At 43.8% G+C, this 23406-nt stretch overlaps 1 protein-coding gene across 4 annotated transcripts in view; it reads right to left on the bottom strand.

Annotated features, from left to right (window-relative positions):
* Positions 1-258: 258 nt before the first annotated feature.
* Positions 259-23406, bottom strand: part of LOC125715727 (uncharacterized) — a 50458-nt gene continuing 27310 nt past the window's right edge. For 3 of the 4 annotated variants that reach the window (XM_048987584.1, XM_048987587.1, XM_048987586.1), the window contains exons 12-30: positions 22025-22167; positions 21876-21936; positions 21051-21197; positions 19620-19837; positions 19395-19515; positions 15638-15784; positions 14455-14672; positions 14030-14192; positions 13835-13948; positions 12266-12607; positions 7527-9404; positions 6575-6640; positions 5678-5755; positions 4912-5003; positions 4594-4685; positions 4335-4392; positions 3472-3671; positions 3051-3161; positions 259-1607 (exon numbers count right to left, since the gene is read on the bottom strand). In XM_048987584.1, coding sequence (XP_048843541.1) covers positions 1387-1607; positions 3051-3161; positions 3472-3671; positions 4335-4392; positions 4594-4685; positions 4912-5003; positions 5678-5755; positions 6575-6640; positions 7527-9404; positions 12266-12607; positions 13835-13948; positions 14030-14192; positions 14455-14672; positions 15638-15784; positions 19395-19515; positions 19620-19837; positions 21051-21197; positions 21876-21936; positions 22025-22167 — 4470 coding nt within the window. In that variant the 3' untranslated portion in view covers positions 259-1386. The remainder of the gene's footprint in view (positions 1608-3050; positions 3162-3471; positions 3672-4334; positions 4393-4593; positions 4686-4911; positions 5004-5677; positions 5756-6574; positions 6641-7526; positions 9405-12265; positions 12608-13834; positions 13949-14029; positions 14193-14454; positions 14673-15637; positions 15785-19394; positions 19516-19619; positions 19838-21050; positions 21198-21875; positions 21937-22024; positions 22168-23406) is intronic. The other variant, XM_048987585.1, reaches the window with a different exon arrangement.

The raw sequence follows: 23406 nt of genomic DNA, 5'->3' as shown, positions 1-23406 counted from the left end.
AATCCATCCATCCATCCATCCATCCAGGGTGAAGAGAAGGCCTGGAGTTCTATGCCACTCTGTACAGGGAAGCACGCTGGGCTACACCCTGAAAGGGATGCCGGTCCATCACAGGGAACAGGGACGCACACACAATCCAACGCTATGAGATTTAGCGACACCAGTTAGCCCAAAAGCATCTTGTTGGGCTGCAGGAATAAGCCAGGGTATGTGGAGGAAAATCACAAAACAAAGGAATGACATGCCTGGTGCAGTAAATAAAGTTGACTTTTTATTTCATGAAATTTTTTGGTTCCCAATCAAGGCAAGCAGTTTCCAACCACATAAGTACCCAAACCTGTGTGAATTTAAACCTGTTAGAATATGAATTTCAGTTAAATACACAAAAGGCAAAGTTAAGGCAATTACATCCAAAGTGTATTTCTGGTTGCTGACCAGACAACCCAACTTCTGTAGTAACCTTTATCTATTACAGAATCTAAGATTATCACCACACACCACACCAACACATATTACTGAATAAATTGGTTTCTTTACCATCATCTTCAAACGTAGCAGAGGAAACGCAATAACAAAGAGTATTTGGTGAATCTTTGACAAATATTAAATATGATCAGAAAATGGTAAACATCTTTTGGTGCATACACTTTATGGCTAAAAGTATGTGGACACCCCTATTAATTAGAGGAATTGCATAATTAAGCCAAACCCATTGCTGATCCAGATGTATAATGAAGCACACAGTCATGCAACATCCTGTAATATACATCAGCAGCAGAATGGGTGGTTGGATAAAAGATGTTAGTGATGTTCCACTTGGCACTATGACTCCGTCTTTCCAACAAGTCACTTTGCCACATGTCTGTCTTGGTCAACCACAAGTGAGGTGACTGAGAAGGTCCAAACGTCTGGGAGCATGTTCAGTTGCGAAGTATTATGGCCAGACAAGCTTACAGAAAGGGAGCTGATCACCCAACATCAATAGTCAACCTGAATGGCGGCAGATCCCACCAGCAATGTTCCAACATCTAATGGAAAGCCGTCCCAGAAGAACAGAAGCTATTATAGCAACAATGGGGAGACAAATTCATATTAATAGCCTTGGTTCCGGAATGAAATGACACGCTGGAGTCCATACTTTTGGCCGTATGTTGCACAGCTCATGCACACAATGGCCCTTTTTAATAACGGATTCTTCCATTTGATGATCCGAATGAGTATGCTGCAATAGCCCCCAAGGTACTGTCAAATGCCTGTACTGGTCCCACACTGGGTTTAGTGAAAAAGTATAGGCCTACTGCAATATGCTCTGCACCCAGGCACACAAGCCAGCCTTTGAGACAACACTGCCGTCCCCAGTGAGGTAAATCCACACCAACATTATCACTACTGGTGACACTCCTGTTGCTCCGGAAGACTCGCGCTGCTCCTCGCGAGACGGGCGTCCAGGGAGGGCTCCTGCCGCTGGCCAGCGGGGCATAGCGACTGGGCCCCCGGACCAGCGGCCTCGGGGGGCTGCTCTCCAATGAGCAAAGTCACAGAGTAGCTGGAACTGCCCACAGACGGCCCACAGGGAGGGGCAACAGGTGTGATCTTCTGATAGGTGGCTGAAAGAAGCAGAGCGCTCTGATTGGTTGTGATTGCACCACACATTCGAGACACAGCAACACAGTGGAACCGGAAACCATAGTGCCAGCAGAGAATCAGCTGATCCAGTCCCGTAACAATTCCTTTGGTGAGAGAGTCACACTACAGACTGCGCTGCATATTATTTTATCAGTTTGTAAATGACCCATGGCTGAGACATTACTAAGACCAAATAAACTAAGAGGAAGAACATTTCCATCTCAATAACACATTTCCTGTGACTGATTTAACCACGCACACAAATTCATGTCAGGCACCATCATTTTATCGTGCTGAATCGCTCATGGTAAATGCTGAATTGGGGGGGGGGCTGAGTTCCATCTGGGTGGAGCCCAGAACCACCCAGGCCCACCCCTGTCGCCATGGCTACTGCATGAATACAGTATAATTAATCTATAAGCCACGGTTTAATAGTAAAGGGATCTGATACAAACATGGAAGATACAATCGTATCCCTTTATCCAACACACACTATTCTGTAGGTATAATCCAACAATGGGTGCGCGTCAGACTGCTAAATGGCAGGGCGATACTTCAGCGTGCAACGTTAAGGCGCTTTGCAAACGGCCCCAGAGGAATTCTGTCGTAAAACCCACCGCAGGACCGAAGGGATGCATTTCATCTATATTAAACCATACCGTTCCCCCTAATTCATCACTAAGTGCTCTCCTGTAAACCTGATACATTCACCGCTAGTTCTGGTAGCAATGTAGCATCCACCAGTTATTAAAAATAAATGGCTGCTTTTTGGAGAACAATTTTCCTGTACGTCATGTCTGGAGTGTTGCTTTAATAGCGACTCCCGACGACGTGCGATTCCATTAACAACCTGTCTCCTCATTAGAAAAGGCGCAAGTGTCAGGATAATAACAGTAATGTTTTATAGGGCTTTTTGCTGAATATCTCCCAGCTGGATATATCAGACTCTCATCACAGCGAGTGGCAAGGAGGAGGCACAGCAGGGGGCCCCCCAGGGGAAGCCCTGAAGACAGCCGCGGCCTTGATGGGGGATAATGGGTAAAGTAGAGTAGTAGCCTGCTGTGTGTGAGGTGCTTATGCTGCGGTAAACTGTATACAAGTGGGCTACAGCGGGGTGAAGGGGATGTGCTCAGGGGTTGGGGGGTGGGTTTAGTCTCGGTGCTTATGACAAGAAGGTCATCGGTTTCAATCCTGTCCTTGACTGAATAGTCACACATGTGTCAGGCCCTTGAACAAGACCCTTAATCCGTAAATCAAAGTATGTATGGGTATGTCTCAAAGGAGAGAAGACGGAGATAAAGGAGCATGTCAGTGTACCTGTACTTGTGCAGATGGCGAATAAAAGCAGCATCGTGAGAAAGGCTCCTAGGAAAGGAGTGGTCATTGTCTGTGACGGGGAGGCAGAGACTGCCTCAGAGGGATACCTGAGGTAAAGCAATGTGAGGGGCACGACCTGGCGGGGCAGCCTTGGCTGGAAGAGAGGTAGGAGTGAGCCGGCCCAGGGTTCGAATCCCCGGTCAAGGAATGGCACTGGTCTGAAGAAGGAGACATAAAACTGGCATTGGAGTGAGGAAGTGGACATCCTCTAATGAACAGTGCCAAAGCTTAACGAAGATGGTGACCACAGCGACCAGACTCACCTGCTGGCCAGAAAAGGAACTGCACATTTTAGTAGCTGAATTGTTCTGTATTTTTCCAAAGCACAAAGACACCAGTGCATTTTACTACATTAAGTATATGTTAAGGTGTGACACTTCAAACTGCCTGCTGCACAAATCAGGCTGGAAAATCTTAACCGCTTCAAATAAGGCGTGAAAAACCATTAATGCTGACGGCATCACTCACCAGTGCTTCCTGGGTCTGGACGTGAGGCCGTGGTCCTCATGTCCCCACAATCCCCCTGCGGGTTCAGAGGCTTCTCGCTTGCCATGACACCCAACTCTGCGGCGCTGGCACTGCATGTTCCATTGTGTTTAGTGGAAGAGGAAATGCCGTCAGTCCCCGGGATGCAGTGGCACGTGGTTTGGCTGCTTGGGGTGGCTTCCCTGGGAAACAGGTGGCTGAGTTATTGTGGGCCAAAAGAAAGATTTGCAAAAGGCTTTAAATCATCTTTATATACCGATACTGAAACTGCCCTTAGTGCTATTGTCTCCTCTAGTATTGCTTTATCCTTCTGAATTGATGCCATAATAGAACTCTTCCTTGCAGCATCAAAAAAATTGCAGTGCTTCTCCCCTCTAGTGGACATATCATGAAGTACAAGAATTATTGTAGCTATAATGCAGGTGAGGTGGATATTACTTGCAACTAGATAATAAAAAAATAAGCATTTTATGTTGCTTATTAGATACGCGTAATTTCTTTCTTCACATAATTTAAAAGCATCACCCAGGTTAATTCACTGAACGATTAAACAAAAAAGGATAGATCAATGACTGATTAAATATAAGGCCACTCCGCATTTAATGCTCTGTAATAATTTATGAAAGCATAATTAAAAATAGTGCACACTAATCACTTAGTACTTTTTATATTACAGCTAGTTTCTCTTTTAGCAAATAATTACGTGCTCGGGCAGAATATTTGCAAACAAATAACGATGACTAAAGATCGAGAGCTACGTCACACAAGGGAAAGGTTTTGTCTATGTGTGTGTTTGCGCGTGTGTATCCTCTGCAAAGCGGAGTGTGTGAGGCTGCATTTCTTACATGGAGAGGGAGAGGTCCTTCGCAAATGATGAAAGGGAATTCTGAGTTTTCTTCCGACCTGGTAATGTCACACACATGCATGCACACAAACATCAAAACATGCACGCATCTGCAAACACACGCAGCAACTTCGAAGGAAAAGGATCAAGATGGTGAACAGAACCTGAAATGCGAAGGAGCAGCTGCAATACAAATGCACATGATCCACATTAGGACAGAATGAATCCCGCAAGACAGTGGGACTGTATAAACTCAGCACCTTCGGCTGAAATAGCCTGGATCTTCAGCATCCATTTCATCATCAAAAACGGCGAAGAGGCACTGAGGTGGTGCCTGGACCCATTTCCCAGTCTACACACAAAAAGGAGGAGAAACATTTACATGTAATACCACGCTAAGGCATTAAAGACAAGATCTTCACTGTAGATCCAGGGAAACGTATACGGCCATTTTTAACATTTTCGTATTATTCAATAAAAGATTTATAGTAGACTGCATTTAAGTGGATGCATCCTGTATTTATTATAACTATGCATGATTGAAAGATGAGTCTTTTATGAGATGTTCTCATGCTCACCTCAGACAGAAAGAGTTTGATCTCCCTGTACACTCCGGGCAAGTGCTGCACTCAGCATCGGTGAGGTCAAGGGTCAGCTCAGGTGCTGAGCTCTGAATGTAGAGCAGGGATGTGTCAATGAAACATCTGAACTACGGATGGACATCATTTACTGTAAATGTAATACTATTGCATATGAGTATTTGGTAATACTTTACTTTATGGAGCACAAATAATGTAGCAATATACTCTTACTTAATGTATTAATTAACCAGCAAATAAGTTGCTATAGTTACATACTGATACCATGTTTATTCATTATTAAGCAATCATAATGCTTCATGTATTTCATGCAGTCAGTATATTTGTTCATGGTTTGTGCTTGAGTAGAAACCGAGTTACTAAGTTACTTGTTCCCCCAGAAGTAAAGTGTTACCAAGAACTCTGCATTAACAAAATGTCTACGTAGGAAATATTTATTGACTTAGCTAGTCCTGAATACAAAGGAAATAGCTGAATTATTTCTCCAGTACTAGCCGGAGCTGTAAAATAATTCAGCAAAGAATATGAAAAACATTAAAAAGTTCAGCTGTGAGTAGCTACATTCTTGTAGGCAGGCCAAGATTTCAATTAAAAGTAATTAAAAGTAATGATCCCAGTATGGGTCTGCTTTACTGGCCAGTTAGCAAGTGGTTAAAACCAAAAACCTACTGTGACCAGATTTTCGATGGAACAATCTGCCAAGCGGCAACAATAGCGAACACAACACAGCGGTAGTCTTGGTTACCTCCGGAATGTCCTTCTTGTGCCGGTAAAAATACAGCGACTCTTTCAGCAGCAGGGTGTGGAACGTGGTCCAGGTGGCCTTCAAGTATGAAACCATATCAGTGACGTGCAGCAGAGAAGGCAAGCTATGCTGCACTGTTTTGCTGGGCCAGGATCTGCCCTGAAGATCTGCTTTTCTATGACCATGTTTTCCATTAAACATCATGAACGTGGGTAAAACACCGAGCCCTTCTCTCTACCAAGAGGGTCAGGGAGTTGCTCTCAAATGCATCATTTTGAAGAGGAGCTCTGCATAAACACTGTGTTATCACACAGTCCAGCTGTGTTGGCCTTACAGAAAATGCTCTGCCTTGGACTTTTATAAATTGTCTTCTTCGCAAAAGCTTTAGAGCTTATCTTGCTCTGGGTCACAGGTTTTACTAAATAATGTAAAAGCAATATTATTACGTCTTAAATACTTATGGCAACATAAACTATTTTGATTTTTATATTCATATTTTCCTTTCTATAGATATCTGAATAATCAAAGTCCAGAAATCAAGAGAGAAGCTAATATTTCTAAACATGAAATTCATTTCCCTTTTATAATTTGATTGCTAACTTATCTGATTTTTTGAGAAACTGGTCCTGGGATTCTACACTGTTATATTAGTTAGCGTCTGGGTTCCTGACTATGAAGGGAAAGCGGATTAATCCAAGCCAGTCTGTCCTCGTCGCCGCTTAGCATATTGCCATATTCCTCCTGCTACATGAATGCCATTTCCATTTAAAGTGTTTGGGGTGTAACAGATGGAAACAGGCACTAGAAATAATAAGGCTTTTGAGTATGAAACCTTAACAGCGTCAAAGCAAACATCAGGACTATCACAACCATCCCAACATCACAGCTATTCCCCACCTTTCCTGCAGTCTCTGAGTGATGCATCATTTCCAAAACCCCATCCATTGAATGGACCTCCTCATTCTGGGGAAGGTATAAATGCAAGAATCCATAAACACTGAATCAGACTGAGTTTAGGTGACGACACAACAATCGTAAATGTTACTTTTCATTGCATACATGTAGGAGACATTATTACACATGACCTCAGTGTGGTACTAATAGTATTGAGGCAACACTCCAAATAACCCCAAATAACACCCTGAGCTCAATATTCATTATAGATAGAGATACATAGATCGATATAGATAGATATAGATACATAGATAATCTTATATAGTTACATAAAACCATGTTGGCAATTACAATCTAAATTATCATCAAGTTACAAATTAAAACCACAGTATGAAAGTCAAGAAAATTGCATTTTTATAACTTTAAAATATTGTGGAAATAGCAATCTGGGCTTTTACCCTTCTGCAATGAAGTGTGTGATTATTTCCAGACCTTAAATGTACTAAAAGCATCTTTGTTTATTATTGGAATTCTAGGTATTTGGAGAACTTACTTCCTCTCCAAGAAATGATACAGTAGTCCTGAAACACAGCCTCCCTTTGTGCAAGACTTTACGCTCTTATAATGAAAATAAACTTTTGAAATATTTGTATTCAGATCATATACCAAGACTGCCCTCTACTGGTGAGTGAATGTATTGCTTTGACATGATATTGTTTCAACAAAAGGAAGTCCAGTCCTCTGAACAGATGTGAATGAACAGCAGGCTCTCTGGTTGGTCCTGTTGAAAACTAATTTATTTATTCTCACCACATTTTTTTAAAGGAATTTTTATGGATGATGCTTCAGTGTTCTACGTACACATGACATGAGATAAAAACATATATTCAGATATTACAAATACACAGTTGAACTGCTGAAACCTATGCATTCATAAGTGACTGGAAAACCTTACCATTGAAGAGTAGCTAATGTTGTTGATTTTATTTTCTCCTATGGCTTCTTCCGACTTCCATGATGTACTACGGCAGTCTGTGCTGGGAGATGTTCCTAGACTGAGAGCTGTCTGGTTTGTCAGTATTGTGTGTTGTCCCTGCTGCTGATTTAAGGGAGGACTTTGCCACGATGCCTTTTCTCTCTGCATGAGGTTTTCCTGCCCTGGGTTCTGCTCTTTGTTGTAGCCCAGACGGTTCTGTATAGAAGCTGGCAGCTTAAACTCTGCCACCAGGAGGTTGTGTGTAGACACATTAACCGGTTTCCTGGAGAGCTTGTCCTGGTCTGGGGGGGTGAGCTTTCTTGACTGTGTGGTAGGAGCGGGGGCCAGCTTCTCGTGGACACCCTGGCAGGTTTTGTAGCCATTGATTCGGTTCCAGATGTCCTTTAGCTCCGCCTCTTCCTCTTCGAACTGTCCATGATCTGGATGAATGGCGCCCAGCACAACACCATTTCCCGATTCAGAGGAATTGCAATTGTCTTTTTTACGAACAGTAGTGACTTCCTTCTCCAGTGACCCCACCACCTCTCCTGTTGCCTTTGGAACAGGACCACCTACAACTTTCCCAGCAGTGAACTTCACATGTTGGCCAAAGTCAGCTGAATCCTCCTTCTTGGTGGTAGACGTCTTGAGCGACATTGAAGCAGGTGAGCTAGCAGTTAAGCTAGCAGCTGAGCAGCTCACCTGACCTCTTAGCCACATAGCAGGAGAATGGTATATATGTCCGTTCAAGTCCCGGATTTTGGTGTGAACACTTGGACATACGTGTTTGACTTTGAATAAGTTTGACGTGTGCTCATGGGCTTTGTTGTTACACTGGTTATCCTGATTTTGCACATGGGGGCTATGACTGTTATTGTTTAGCTTTGTACTAGAGAGTCCCAAGGGCAACGATCTATGCTTATTATGCTTTACTTCCTCAAACGGACTATTAAAGCCAGAGAGACGACTGAGTTTGTCTGATGTGTCACTCTGTGAAGTGCAGCAGAGATGGTCCTCGGTAGTGTGTTCTTGTTCAGGTAGGGGTTCACATGGGGGCAGACATGAAGCTAGGTTCAAATCACAATTTTGTGACTCGGGACCTTCACACGAGTCTTTTTTGCAGGGCATTTGCTTTTGTTCGGTGATTTTGTCAGATTTGGATTCCTCTCTTTTGAGCTCTGATGGTGAGTGTGTCATTTCGAAAGTGCTTAATCCTTCGTGCCTGTCTGTATTCAAATTCTGGCCCACGTTGCTACTGAAGACGTTCTTGCCATTTGTCTCTGGCAGGTCTATGGTGATGACAGCTGGAATGCTGGGAATGTGGCCCAAGTCCTTTGGAAGGTCAAAGGTCAAAGTTGAGCCAAGAGGGAGATATTTGTATTGATTCTTGTCACACTCGCTGGGGATTTTTCCATTTGAAGCAAAACAATCCCCTTTATGCTTTGTAACAATGTCCTTTGCGACTGGGTTTTTAAGATAGGGCAAACAATCTGTGTTAGCAAGCCTAGCTTTTGGTATTTTCTTTTTCCTTGTATCAAGTGGCCAGGTATGGCTGCTATAGATGGGGCAACTGTGAACTAGATCCAGGTCTTCCGGATCCACTCCCATCATACTCCGCATGGTGTGTCTGTGGGATCTCTTTTTCCTCTTCTCACTCTTGCTCTTCAACGTGCTGAAGGTGGAGCTGGAGACACACCTAGTTGTATCTTGGAAGGGTGTGATGCTTACTTCCTGGGAGCAGGTGGTGGCAGGAGGACAGATGGATACCTGGGCTTTGCTAACGATGTGGGTCGGAGGGCCAGTCACAAGCAGAAGATCTGAGGCTTGCTTCTCCTTGACATGCAAATAGGCACTCACCTAGTGAGAAGAAGAGACATCATATGGTCTATGATCTGTAATACATGCATCAAATGTAGAAGGTACCTGCATAACTCAAAGATGACCTGAGTGCAGCAGGCAGCCTCATTAACTAGATTAATGAACTACACTAATGTAAATTCCTGTGTTCCTTGGGAAATGGACTGCAGGATGTAAATTATATACTTATTACTAGTAATGACGTCACACAGGATAGTGAGTTGAGAGCTTAGGTGCTGCTAAGACTAAACAAACTATAATCAATTATTTAGTACACATGCAAACAAAGCGTTACTTCTGCTTTGTTATGAATTGGCAATAAACCCTCGTACCACACACTCAAGGCCATGTATTACTACACTCAAGCTCTCCTCAGGACTTGATCAATATCACATGGTGTAAAAAGTGCTCGTACACAGCTGCAATGGTTTGACCTATGACTTGCTTGACTAATCCTATGCTGCCACATTCATAAATCATATTCAGTGATGTGGGGGCCCTCTGAATGTCTTGCTGCACATTCCTCAGCTAATAGCCACATTGCGTCTGGCCTCTGTCCTGCTGGGAAGCAGTTCAAAGTGAACTTCATGGGAACTCAAGCAGGAGGTCATGCCATACAGGACACTCCAGGAAAACATGGAGGCTAACACATGCCAGTTGTTGTAGGGCATGTACGGGACATAAGTAATGGCATCAGGCAGGTACGGGACATAAGTAATGGCATCAGGCAGGTACGGGACATAAGTAATGGCATCAGGCATGTACGGGACATAAGTAATGGCATCAGGCAGGTACGGGACATAAGTAATGGCATCAGGCATGTACGGGACATAAGTAATGGCAAAAGGCAGGTACGGGACATAAGTAATGGCATCAGGCATGTACGGGACATAAGTAATGGCAAAAGGCAGGTACGGGACAATCAAACTAACGGCCCTGTCAGATTCCACTGTGCTTTCCAGCCCGGTCCTCGGAGACCCCCAGACAGTCCACATTTTTGCTCCTACCTAGAGCAATAATGTGGGCCGCTGGGGGTCCCCGAGAATCAAATTGGGAAACACCGTTCAAGACAACTAGAGCTATGGTTAAAAACCCAGGTCTTGACCTGCTGTTCTGAACAATTTTAGTCAGCTTTTCTGAAGAAAACAGTGTGTTGTCTACTCTCATGTAAAGCAGATTGAAATAATTTTAAATGCATTGTTTCCTTGCTATGAAATAGTGATCCAGAAAGTTGTGCACATAAAAGCAACATATCACTGTTGTCAACACTAACCATAGTTGCTCTACCAATGTAGTACCCAAACAATTGTGCAGAACATAAAACGGCAAGAAGAAACCAACATCCAAGCTCTGTAGGGGCCAAGCCTGTAATTCGAGCAATTCAGCCTGTTCGCATATTCACACTCCATATGGTTTGCGAAGGGCACTTTTTTCCTCGAGTCCCTCCAGCACACAACAACAAACAACAGATTATTTGTGTTTGTGTGAGTGCCCACTTAACCGAATTAGGTCGTTTCTCGGCAATTTGAGTCATTTGTCTGAATTGTTGATGCAAAATAGGAGCATCACACATTCAAATCTAATTGAAAATTTTTTAGTACCATGAAAATAAAAACACTGATTCTGTCCTTTCCCACACAAAGAAACAACATTCTATTTGAATTAGGCAAGATGACTTCCATCCTCCAAACAGAATACACAAAATGCGCCACATGAAACCATTTCAAAAACATTTTTGTGCTTAAAGATAATTTTATTACGTTAAAATGGAGCAGACCGCCAACTTCTCACGTTCTTTCCGAATTACCTTGTATGGCTCTTTAATGATTCAAAGAAAATCCTAGAGAATCTTAACGCTTACGAAAACACTTCACTACAAATTGCATTTGCACACTGGACTCATGAACCATACCTGACAATTCTCACCTATCATACACGACACAACGAATAAAGGAAAACTTCCCAAAAAGCAACTTCTAAATCTAATATAAAACGCAAAAGTGCATGAAAAATAAACACGGACGTAATTCCAGCCTGGAGGAGAGATGCATCTGAGTATGTAGTATAATATTTTCTGAAGGTATCTACACTGATCGAGGGGAAATTATTGGAAAAGAGGCTGACACGCGTAAACTGACACGCGTGGAAAAGTAATGTTAGCTTTTTCCCTTAGATGCGGTCGTTATTGGCACGAGAGACAAAGTAATCTGTATATTACACTCTTCTGTCACTAATGCTAAAATTATACTCACAAATTGCATTCGCCTCAGCACAATTGATGGACAACTGGTTTGGTTCCAATACTCTTTATGCTCTCGTGTAGCTAATCTCTGTTTGCATGCTGTGTAATGCCCCTTGGGGTATGCATGCCTGGATTACGAATTTACAGATAACGACGTAATTTAAGGCGTGCAAATGGCGCCGGAGCGCTGCGCTTACGGCTCAGTCCTGAGGTGCAGAGCTAAGCGGCGCCGCTTCCCGGCGGAGGAAGGCGGCTTCGTCGTGCCTGAGCAGAACAGCCGAGCGTGTTCTCAAGCGCTTGGCATTCGGCGCCACCTGTTACCTCTTTAGCGCTCTGAAAATAAATCTTTCTCGTTCACTACCAAAATTATTTTTCCAAAAAGCCCTGCGGCGGGACCTCTGGGAGCTTCTTTTTCTTCATTTTTTTTTTAAAACGACAAAGAGGAAAAATTCAGCTGTCTGGGTAATAAGATGAAAATGCATGTGAAAGATGACTACAAAAGAGGCGGACAGGAACGTTATTCCCTGTAAGGGGAAATCAGTTTTTTTTCCCTTTGCAGCTGTTGTGAGGGTTACTATAGTTAAATAATAACAGAACGGGCAGCATAGGAGTAGGGTACCCTGTGTTTGGGTTCGGAGGCAGCCGCTTCCTCTGGGACGTCGTGCACCTGCAGTTGGCCTCCCCCTGACTCCCCAAAGCTGAGGACCAGGTTCACGGTGCCACCCAGAGAAGGAGCTGTGGGTTCAGTCAGGACAAAGACAGGAGACTTGGGAGTCTCTCTCTGGAGAGGGCTTGTATTTGGTGACTCCTGGTTGGTGGGTGCAGATTTGGACTCGGGCTCAGAACACGGTTTATTCAACCCCTCATCACAGCTGTCAGCTCCCAGAAGAACATGACAGCCACCGGGGGGATGTGAAGAGATGGACGTCTCTGATGCAGGGTGGGGCTCTGACTGAATTGGCTGTTAAAAAAAAGACTTAGAGGGTAAACCTATCTTTGAGTATATACAGTATATTTTCAGGTAAAGGAAACCAAGCATCTGAGCTCACACGTCAACATAAATTATATTTTACAGTAATTCAGTTCATACCAATTAAAGAACAGTTCTAGGTATGTTCTAGGATTTTGCTGAGTGTAGCACAAAATTTCCAAAACACACAGATTCCATTTTTGTTGTTTTTTGAGATGAGACTGCCAGTGATCTAAAGTCAGGCTTCCTCATCATATGTTATAGTGTTGGAAACTAAAACTCACTCACTCCTCATGTAATCCACTTTTGTTATGTTTACAAAACTCAGTTTAAAAAAAGGTTCACAATAACATATCCTGTGGAATACGTAAGTTTTGGAAATTGTATCCAAAAATTATCCATCCATTCATTTTCTGCACCCACCTGTCCTATTCAGGGTTACAGGGGTCCAGGTCCTATTCTATAATCTATATGTGCAAGGCAGGGAACAACCCAGGATGGGGCACCATCTCATCACAAGGCACACTCACACGCCATTCACTCACACAGCATTCACTCACACACCATTCACACACACGCCATTCACTCACACACCATTCACACACACACCATTCACTCACACGCCATTCACTCACACACCATTCACTCACACGCCATTCACACACACCATTCACTCACACGCCATTCACTCACACATCATTCACTCACACATCATTCACTCACACACCATTCGCTCACACACCATTCACTCATACACCATTCATTCACACACCATTCACTCACACGCCATTCACACACACGCCATTCACTCACACACCATTCACTCACACATCATTCACTCACACGCCATTCACTCACACACCATTCACTCATACACCATTCACTCACACATGCACACCTACAGGCAATTTGGTAACTCCAGTTCACCTCAGCATGTTTTTGGACTGTGGGGGGAAACCAGAGAACTCTGAGGGAATCCCATGACAACACGGAGAACATGCAAATTCCCCACATGAAGCCATGGCAGAGACTCCACCCCTGGTCCCAGTGCTAACAACTGTACCACCACAGCGCCCCTACAATACTTATTAGTTTTGGAAATTATATCCAATTCTTTTACTATAACTGTGAGTAATATCAGAGCTACACTGACTTGGCTTATCGTATTCACTGGCAAGTCAACAGACGTTCTACCAGAGCTGTGCATTACCGCAGTACCTTTTTCTCTGATGTTGCCTTGCCTCCGGGTTCAGAGTTCTGCTTCCTGTGACTCCAGTGCCCTCGGACCCAATCTAGCATGGTCCGGAGCTCCCACGTCCGTTCCTGGATCTGCTGAGGAATCATAACCCGTCAGTCATCCATGACGGCGCTGAGTCAGACCAGCACCGCAGTCAAACAGAAAAGCTAACTTGCCATCTCTGTTAGATGATGTCCCTCATCGATGAGCTTCTGCCCTGCAGCAGCCAGGTCCTGGAACTGCCTGGATTTCTGCTCCCTATGCAGCTCCGAGCCCCCGTCTCCAGAGCTCGCCACAGTCCCAGAGAAGACACAGCCCTGTGTGAACTCGGGCCACAAACTAAGCAGGGAGAAATTCAGGAACGAAAAAAACACGAGATACAAATTATCATCATACTTGACACACGTCAAATTTATTTTGTTTTATATGTTTTTATATTCCATACATTTATAAAAACACTACAGTTCTTACTCATTGACGTTGCCATGGCAATAGTAATAGCTACCATCAAACAGCATGCTTGTGATATTTATGAATAACAGAGCAATGGATGCGGGGGCTTGGCGGTAAAAGGACACCATTCCTGTTCTCCATCACTTACATCATCGCTTGGTATTTGCAAAAGAAATCCTGCAGCTGCCGCAGCTGCCGCAGACGGCCCCGGTTTTCCGCCATGCTGCTGTCCAGCTCCTCCCAGGCCTCCAGAGTCGCCCTAACCTCTTCCCCCAGGACTTGGTCACTCCTAGGACACGTGACCTCGGATCGCTCGGCCAGCACCCCCATTTTCACCAACTCCTCTCTGATGCTCTCATAATCCGTCTGACAGGGAACAATCCAAGAAACCTACCATGAGGGGGCCAGCAGATCTTAAAGGTATCAACTGCATTGCGACCTCTGCCTTTTTACCCGTGTACTCTACCGTTAATAATAACCAGATCCCTTGAATATTTCAGCCGCTGCGACAGCCTGCCTTTCTAACACTTCTGTAGTAATCGATAACACTAAGGCTTCAGTGGGAAAATTCCTGAAAAAGCTCCCAAGCGAGCTTCAGAGGAATGAGGTGTCTGCTCCACAGCTATAGTGCTATTTTAGTAAGAGAGGTGAGGTAACGCAGCTCCTCGTGGTATCAGACGCGGCGCAGCTGTGCGTACATGGGATGCACGTAACACCGGCCCAAACATGACTCATGCAGCGGACCACCGGAGCCTGAGACTCCCCCATCCCAAGTGCACGCACGCCATCGCACAATGAGGCCTTTTGTTGGCAGGACGTGGTGCTCTCTGTGTGGTGGGATCACATGCTGCAGCTTATATAATTGGAAGGAGCGCTAAGCGAAACGGGGACTGCCTGAGCCCTCGGTGGCTTTCGGAAACTCGGGGCACGCCAGGCGTCACCGCAAGATGTCCTCTTTTCCAGAGGAGAATTCTGAAAGGCCACGCTGCATTCTTAATTGGCGTAGACGGAAAACATTTATTAAACATATACTTATCTTTATAGCCCAATAAGACGTAATGAAGAACACGTGCTGACAGATGCTGTTTACAAACCCGTGTCGATTTACTTGCTTAATTTGCTGACAGCTGCAGGGGAGCCTGCAGCTTCCGGTGACCAGCGTGGAGAGCAGTTTTTTTTTTTCCCGTCTGGTCCTCGAGGACCCTCAGACAGTCCGTGTTTTACCGGGAGCTGGGAGGGAGCAAAAACCGCCTGTGGGCCCCTGAGGACCGGGTTGGGAAACACTGCTGTAGTGCCCTGACTCTGTATTAAGAGCCAAAGCGGGTTCTGACCTCCAGCTTGTCCTGCTGCTCCTGCAGCACCTCTAGCCGGGCACAGTCCGGTTCCCGGTCGATGGACATGTCCCTCTCTGCATCCAAGATGTCCATGCTGAGGATGGTGGACTGGGACACGCTGTGGTTGATCCAAACGAGGAGGGTCTGAGAAAAAATCCACATAAAAGCTCATTATGAGAAGAGTGGATCAGTGGATTAGGCCTCTGCGTGTGTCATCAGAAGGTTGTTGGTTCAAATCCCAGCGTTCCCAGAATATTCACATCACCATAGGCCCTTTGAGCAAGACCCTTAAACCCTCAAAAAATGCTCCTAGGGTGCTGTATAAATAGCTGACCCTGTGCTCAGACACCTAGTTTCCCTGACTTGTATTTATATGAGAAATGCAAAAACTGAAGAGTTCCTTTGTACTTATACTCATCCATCCATTTTCTGTGCCCACTTGTCCTATTCAAGGTCACACAGAAGACAGGGAGAACATGCAAACTCCACGCACATGGAGCCAGGCTGGAGCCTCAAACCCCACACCCAGGGGTGTGAGGCAACAATGCTAAACACTGCACTATTACACCGCCCATCATGAACATACAAATGGCAAAATAACACATTACTCATTCCCGTTACACTTGCTTAATCAAGCTTTGTGATGCCCATTTAATCTCGCTTCCTGTGAGGGTCTCGTTCTGCTCCAGTCTTTTCATCACACCTTAATCATGTATTAGCATTTTTAACAATAAATAATAAACATGATCACAAAAATACTAAATAAAACGTCACCAAATTAAAATAGAAGTAACTGCTTATAAAAACATTTTAAAGTATTTCATACTTTTTAGTTAAAGAGAACAAATGCTTTGTTTATAGTGATAAATATTTCTGTTTATTACTGGCAGTGTTTCATAACAATATTCTTGCGTACTTTCACTGAAAATACATTATAAATATAAATAAATTAACGAAAACATTGCTAGCAATTGCAATATGAAGCTGTTTAATGAAGCTGTCAACAGCTGCCAATTTTAGGTCAGGTTACTGGTATAAGCTGCGGGGGTCTGAAGCGTCACACCTGCTGATATGAGTGCTGAGTGACGACACAAACGAATTAAACTTCGATGCTGAATCAGGTCTGTTTTCCAACTTACTGACCTCATTCCTGTTTCCCAATATCCTGTTTTTATGATCAGTTCTTGTTTTTATTGTCGTGTCTATTTTTTATTATTCACTTATTTATCTATTTAATTGTTTATTTACTGATTTATTTATACTTTATTTATGTCTTTCATGTCTTTTGTCCCTTCATTTTACATAGTTTGGGTGAGGGTGGCAGTACGGGTGGGTTGATATTGTTTTTTATTATATAAAGCACTTTGTGTTGCATTGAATTTGCAGGAAAACTGATATATAAATAAAATCTGATTGATTGATTAACTGATTGATTGACAGATTGATCATGCAAATAATAAAAGACCTGTCACCAAACAAATGCCATGAATGCTTTTGTTTTGTTTTTCTCCCTAAACAGGCTGCAATGGGTGACTAAATGACTTTTTATGAGCAGGAAGGTGTGTCAAGGTGAAAGCAATGCAGTTAAAAGTGAAATGGATCTCACTGTATAACCAGTGTCAAACTACAGTACAGCAAATTGCAAAATGAATGCAAAATAATGCAGACGGACTACAGAGCCAGACTAAATAAAGTGTAGTCTGAGTACTAAATAAATGCACATGAATCACAGGCGAGGAAGACACAGGAGTGAGATCCAGATGTTCCTGCAGATGTTCTCTGAAGCCGAGTCACCGTGCATCCTCAGCCGCTCCTCTGATAGCCGACGCGTAAAAAGCAATGATCAATGGACTGTTATCATTGTTATTATAATTACCATCGAAGGCATTGTGTTTCCTAGCACTATTGTGGGTTCGAATCCCACCTTCGCTCTGTGTGTGTTTGCATGTGTTTCTTGTATCGTCTGGGTTTCCTGTGGGTAGTTTGGTTTGCACCCACAGCCCAAAGACATACAGGCAGCTTCCCCAGTGTAATTGTGTCATTGTAAGTTCATGACATACCATCCAGGGTGCAACGACACCACAACATAAAAAGTTATATTTTGTATCACATTGTGGGGGAAATCTGGTCCCCCCCCATTGGCGGAAGGCTGCAGTGCTAACCACTGAACTGCCACACTGCTCTCTATAGTCACCAAAAGGTTACTAATTAAAATTTCTCAATTTCATGAATTCTCAAATAATGGGATCACAGGCTATAATAACACTGCAAACAAGGTGGGTTTTAAACCCGGGGCCTCTTCCGGAATCAGCATGCATTGCTGTCTCTGAGCTTCGCAAACCGTCAGGCACTAACCAAAACAGGCTGTGCCCTAGTGTTCATTTTGACACCATATTTTGATGTAGTTTTAGTCTCAGTCCTCTGACGAAAATGCAACTTAGTTTCAGTCATATTTATTCATTTTATTTATTTTGTTTTTGTTTGAGTCTAGTTTTAGTCAATGAAAATGACAGGATATTTACTCTAAATCTACAGTACGTGCAGCCAAATGAAACTAACAAGTTTAGTCATAGTCTACACATGCACTTACACACGTGCACACACGTAGTCTACCTCTCTCCACTCTAAATTCCTGAAAGAAACATCTGGAAAGCTGTCATTATAGCAGGCCGTTAGGTTACTAGGGGTATGGAACCCACAACCGGGACGGGACACAAGCGGTGTATGCTCCGTTTTTGTCACAGAAAAAATGTCATCGACAAGTATTTTTCGTTTTAGATTTGATCAGCAAAATTAACACTGCAGTGCTCCTAGCAGCTGCATACTGTATCTTTGATAGAAGGTCCTGTTAAATTACTTTTTCAACTGTATGTTGTTTTGGATAAAATCATCTGCTTAATAAATGTAACGTAATATCTCTCGCATCGCTCCATAGCTGCTGCACTGACGACTCTAAGATCTGCCTCTTTAGTCCTGTGCAGGTCTTCTTGGCCTAATTTTACAGGCTACCACGCCAGACTACCAACCTCTGCTACATCAAAAGACATTTTTGTTTAGTCCACTCAAAAAGTCACATCCTCTCCAAGCGCAGTGACTGTCTTTTGCCAACAGGGGGCCACCCGCAAACATGTGGTTTGAGTGGTGGTAAGCACTGCCATTGGCTATATCCATCAGATTGTATTACTGCTGTGAGCTTCCTTATTCTACCTGAATAAACAGCTCCTCAATGCCCCGACTTCCCATTGCTAAACATTTCCCCAGCTTGCCAAAGCTTTTGCAGTGCGGGCGAAACACTGTTCCTAAAAGGACCACTCTCTTCCAGACATAACAATGGCGCTGCCAAACCCAAATCGCAGCGGAAAACATGACAGAAACACATTACAAACCGGACTTTTGAATGTCATTCATGCTAATTATATTCCAGCAAACCCCAGAGTTTCTACTATCACCATTAATAGGACATGAGCTCATCTCACTGGAAACCAAGACTGGTAAATCATAATAGAAAATACAAATATTACAACTGCAGAACATGTCATTGGGGAAACATAATTCAGCAATATTAAGCAATATTCAGAAATTTTACAAAATGTTAAGCCATTTCTCCAGCAACACTTCTGCTTTATTGGGAGATATATCACTGGCTGTATTAAACCTCTGTACCACACAGGCTATAGTGAGATTACATGTTCACTGGGTCATAAAGCCTGCAGCATTGCTTGTAACTGTTGCATTGGGGTAATTTGGAGCCTACCTGCTCAACTTTGCCCTGACCGTTCTCCAGAAAACCCCGGCTCTCCTCCAGGGCCATCTGCCAGTCTGAATGTTCTGGATCAAGGTTCTCCTGCTTTAGAGTTCTCAGCGTGCTTTGGTACCTAGAACGCGCAGCAATATACGGTATGATAAACTCCATCTTCCAAGATTTGAGAGTTTACCGTCTGTCATTCAATAGCATCCCCATACGGCCAAGAGTACTAACTTCTCATCCTCTGTCAGCAACCGTGTCCACAGCTGCTGCGTGTACAAATGTCCTTCACTCGGTGGCTGGTTCATCTCAGAGCCACACGAAGGCATCTTCCCCTCAAGGACGGGTTTCTGCTGTTTGGCTCCACTCACAGGATCCCTGGGAACTGAAGCAGTGTCCGCTGACTGCAAGCAGCAACCCAGGTCATTCAGGTCTTTCAAAGCTTCGATGACCTGTACAGTGGCAGAAAGCAAGCAGAACGAGAAGGCGTCTGTTTATATTCTGACACATGTTTAATAGAGGAAGATCGATATATCTATCTGTAAATCCAATGCCATCCAGTAAAACTGCATGATAGGAAAATAGGAGAATTACATACAAGGGTAGAAATGAAGAATTGTTACTACTTCACTTTACTACTAATTCACTAAAAATGCAGTACAACATGCATTGTTTTACCAGTCAGGTTGGCTAGTGTTCAATTTTTTGTACTTGACCTTTGGCTAAATGACTGAATGAGTGGGCAGGCTTAATTTCCAACTGATTAGATACAGTATAATAACAGAATCCATTATAATAACGGAGTCCGTTTCATTTTTGCATTGGTTTATAGACTACAATAAACAGCACCATTTCTTCCATCCATCCATTTTCCAAACCGCTTATCCTACTGGGTCGCGTGGGGTCCAGAGCCTATCACCAGTCACCCACACATGCACATCTATGGGCAATTTAGCAACTCCAATCAGCCTCAACATGTTTTTGGACTGTGGGGGGAAACCGGAGTACCCGGAGGAAACCCCACGACGATATGGGGAGAACATGCAAACGCACCATTTCTTTTTGCTTTTAAATGTTTAATTGTGACCCTCAGGATGTTACAGTAGTTCAGTGGGCAGTATTTGTCGCTACACACATCCAGGGTTGGTGGCGCAGAGCTCTCCTATGGTGGGTGTTTTGGTTAATGAGTTTGCATGTTCTCGCAGTGTCATGCAGGTGTCCTGCCACAGTCCAAAGACATGCGATTAGGCTAACTGGTATCTCTATTTGCATGCCCCCCGATAAACTCGCATCCTGTCCCCAGTGCAGCCCTCACTTTGGCTTTCAAACCCAAAGGTTATCGAGAGGTTATCAAAGGGTTCAAGGTTGGATCGCTTGTCCACAGTACAGAGCATGAAGTGCTTTTATAAAATAATTTTTCACTATGAATCAATATTATACAACAATGACAGGCCTTTTGTTAAAATGTAAAATGTTAAAATAGTGTTCCATTAGCATTACAGTAAGAACATTATCTGCCAACTTTGAGGAGAACTTCACATAACATTGGCTAAAGATCTGGGAACATTCCCCGTTAGCTGGGATGAGTGGTTAGGACATGGATGGATGTGGCTTGTACTTAACCATGAGCATGTACTTAACCATGTGTTCTGCCTAAAGCTGTACCTTTTGGTCGAGCTTCTCCAAATCCTGGTATTCCACCAGGCCTTCCCGGTTCTTCTGTAACTCCTCCCACAACAGCTCCAACTGAACAAAGAACCCTTCTATCCTAGTACTTTCTGGGTGCTGCTCTTGTCTTTGACGCTGCCCTTCCTGAAGGAAAGCAGCGACATATTCGTCATATTAGGGGCTACAGTTTAGCAGCAACCTCAAGCTAACACTGAACAACCTCAATACCCTAAAAATATGTTCGGACACGTTTCAGTTTTCTTGTACACAACCACAGGCATATATAAATGGCATGCTAGCTTACAAACAAACAGCCTAATCTACTCAGAAAGCTGAGTAATTTTAGTCCTGCTTGACAGTATAACCTCATCTATAAAGCCAGACAGGTCTTTGACAGCTCACAGTTAACCAGATTTGGGATGTAGGAGACCATGGCAACCTGGCCTTTCGACCAATCGAAGTCTTTATTAGTCATCTGGACGAGAAAAGGCACGTTGGTGGAACAGGAAGAGGTTCTGCTCTTTGAAAAAGTGGCATATTGATTCATAAACCCCAAACTCTGCTACTGGCACAACGTCTACGAAAAGAAAAATTCCTTTAAGTCTGACTGCAGGCACACATGTTTCTACATACTCCTATGATTAGGAGAGAGGCCCCCGCTATCCTTGCTGAAATTACATCATCTCAGAGACATCCCGCGGCCGTCATAATTAATATCGCTCAACCGACTGGGACAGCGACAACCTCAGGCTACTTAACCCAACCTCAAGAACAGAAACAGGTTCTAATAAGTGTTGATGTAATAAAAGAATCAGGCATCACCTTGTCTGTGGATGTTGTGCCTTCTGGGAGGAACAGCTTGGGACTGGTCATCTGTTTTTCCCTGCAAAGCGAATACAAATGCCTTAATGTTGCATGTTACATGGCTCATTTTTCTTCTGTTCTGGGAGAATAACTAAGTGGAGCCTTACCTTTCCGGCTCTCTCTGGCTCCTTCCCATGACATCATCCATATTACTGTTCGAATTTCCTGTGGATGTGGCGGAGCTTTCTGAAAACCGCCCCGCACCCTGGTCATCTGCTGGCTTCCAAGCCCCCCCGAGGTCTGTTACGCTCTGTCAAGAAGAACATTTGTCTTATCACGGAGGCTAGTTCATATTCACACCTAAAAAGTAGCCTTGGTCTTCTATTAAATCTCCCAGATGAAATCTGGCAATCTGCACACACACACAGAGTCCCGGCGTCTGTACACTTAGACAGGGTGTGTTAAATACTCTGGAGTTTTGCTGAGGCCTGGGAATTTATGCCAATGCAGAGCTTTACTGCTATATGCCCAAATTAAAAGCCAACATGATCATATACTGCTCATATTCTTTTGAGCACTGAGTATTTATGTTACCTACTCAGTCAGAATCTCTGCACTGAGATGACATGCATGCAAATTGTTTTTTCAGCACTGGGGCAGACATGCCGACGCCCCTGAGCTCCTACCAGCCAGTAAGTTATACCTCAATTCAAAGTGAAGTATTAAATCTCCATCATTAAAATTTTACTGTGATGGATAGGCATTTACAGTGTAATTTATCCTCCAAAAGCCCCCATAATTTGTCACAAACTGATACTGCTGACCCTGTACTGCAGTGCTTACAGGTTTACAGGACGTTTAACACTGACACGAGCAGACAGTCTGCATGTAGTGGCTGTCCTTCCTCATCAATTAAGCCTATAGAATAAAAAGCAGGGCTTCACTGCAGACAGCGGGGAGCAGAGAATAATCTTGGGGCGAATACTAAGAGTGTAACAAAATTCAAACTGATAGGAAAGTTGTGCACAGGCAAAGAGTTTGGGATTGTCAGCAAGACAAAAAAGGTAACATCTCGGTCAAAGGAAAAAGTACGATTGAAACAAATATGCAGTTGAATTATTCACTGGATTGGCCACGGATTCTCCAGTGAGGAATTAATCCAGCTAAATGCTTTGGCTACATATAAACCAGGAAACACCTGCAGCTGTCTGATCTGACGACATGAGGTGGGAATGGCCATCTGACACTGGTGGCTGGAGACGATTTGTGAGTTAAAAGTCAGTACAGTGACGAGGATGCGGGGGGGGGGGGGGGGGCAGTGCTCTCATGACAACGTGCATGGCCCTCCCTGTGGCCCCGTTAAATGCATATGCTACGTGGGTCTGGAATACATGCATTATTATTATTATTCTTATTATTATTAACATTTATATATGTGGGCTAAAGTTTTGTGCACTGGGAACAGGTGAAACACAAACGTCAGCACAATTCCTGGATGGACGCGGGTGCGCAGGGTGGTCAAGTCACTTCAGCTGGCGAAAAGCAAAGG

This window comes from Brienomyrus brachyistius, chromosome 20 (assembly GCF_023856365.1).
Source record: "Brienomyrus brachyistius isolate T26 chromosome 20, BBRACH_0.4, whole genome shotgun sequence".
NCBI classification, from domain to species: domain Eukaryota; kingdom Metazoa; phylum Chordata; class Actinopteri; order Osteoglossiformes; family Mormyridae; genus Brienomyrus; species Brienomyrus brachyistius.
Note: the sequence above shows the minus strand (reverse complement) of the source record. Positions and strands in the feature narration are given on the sequence as shown.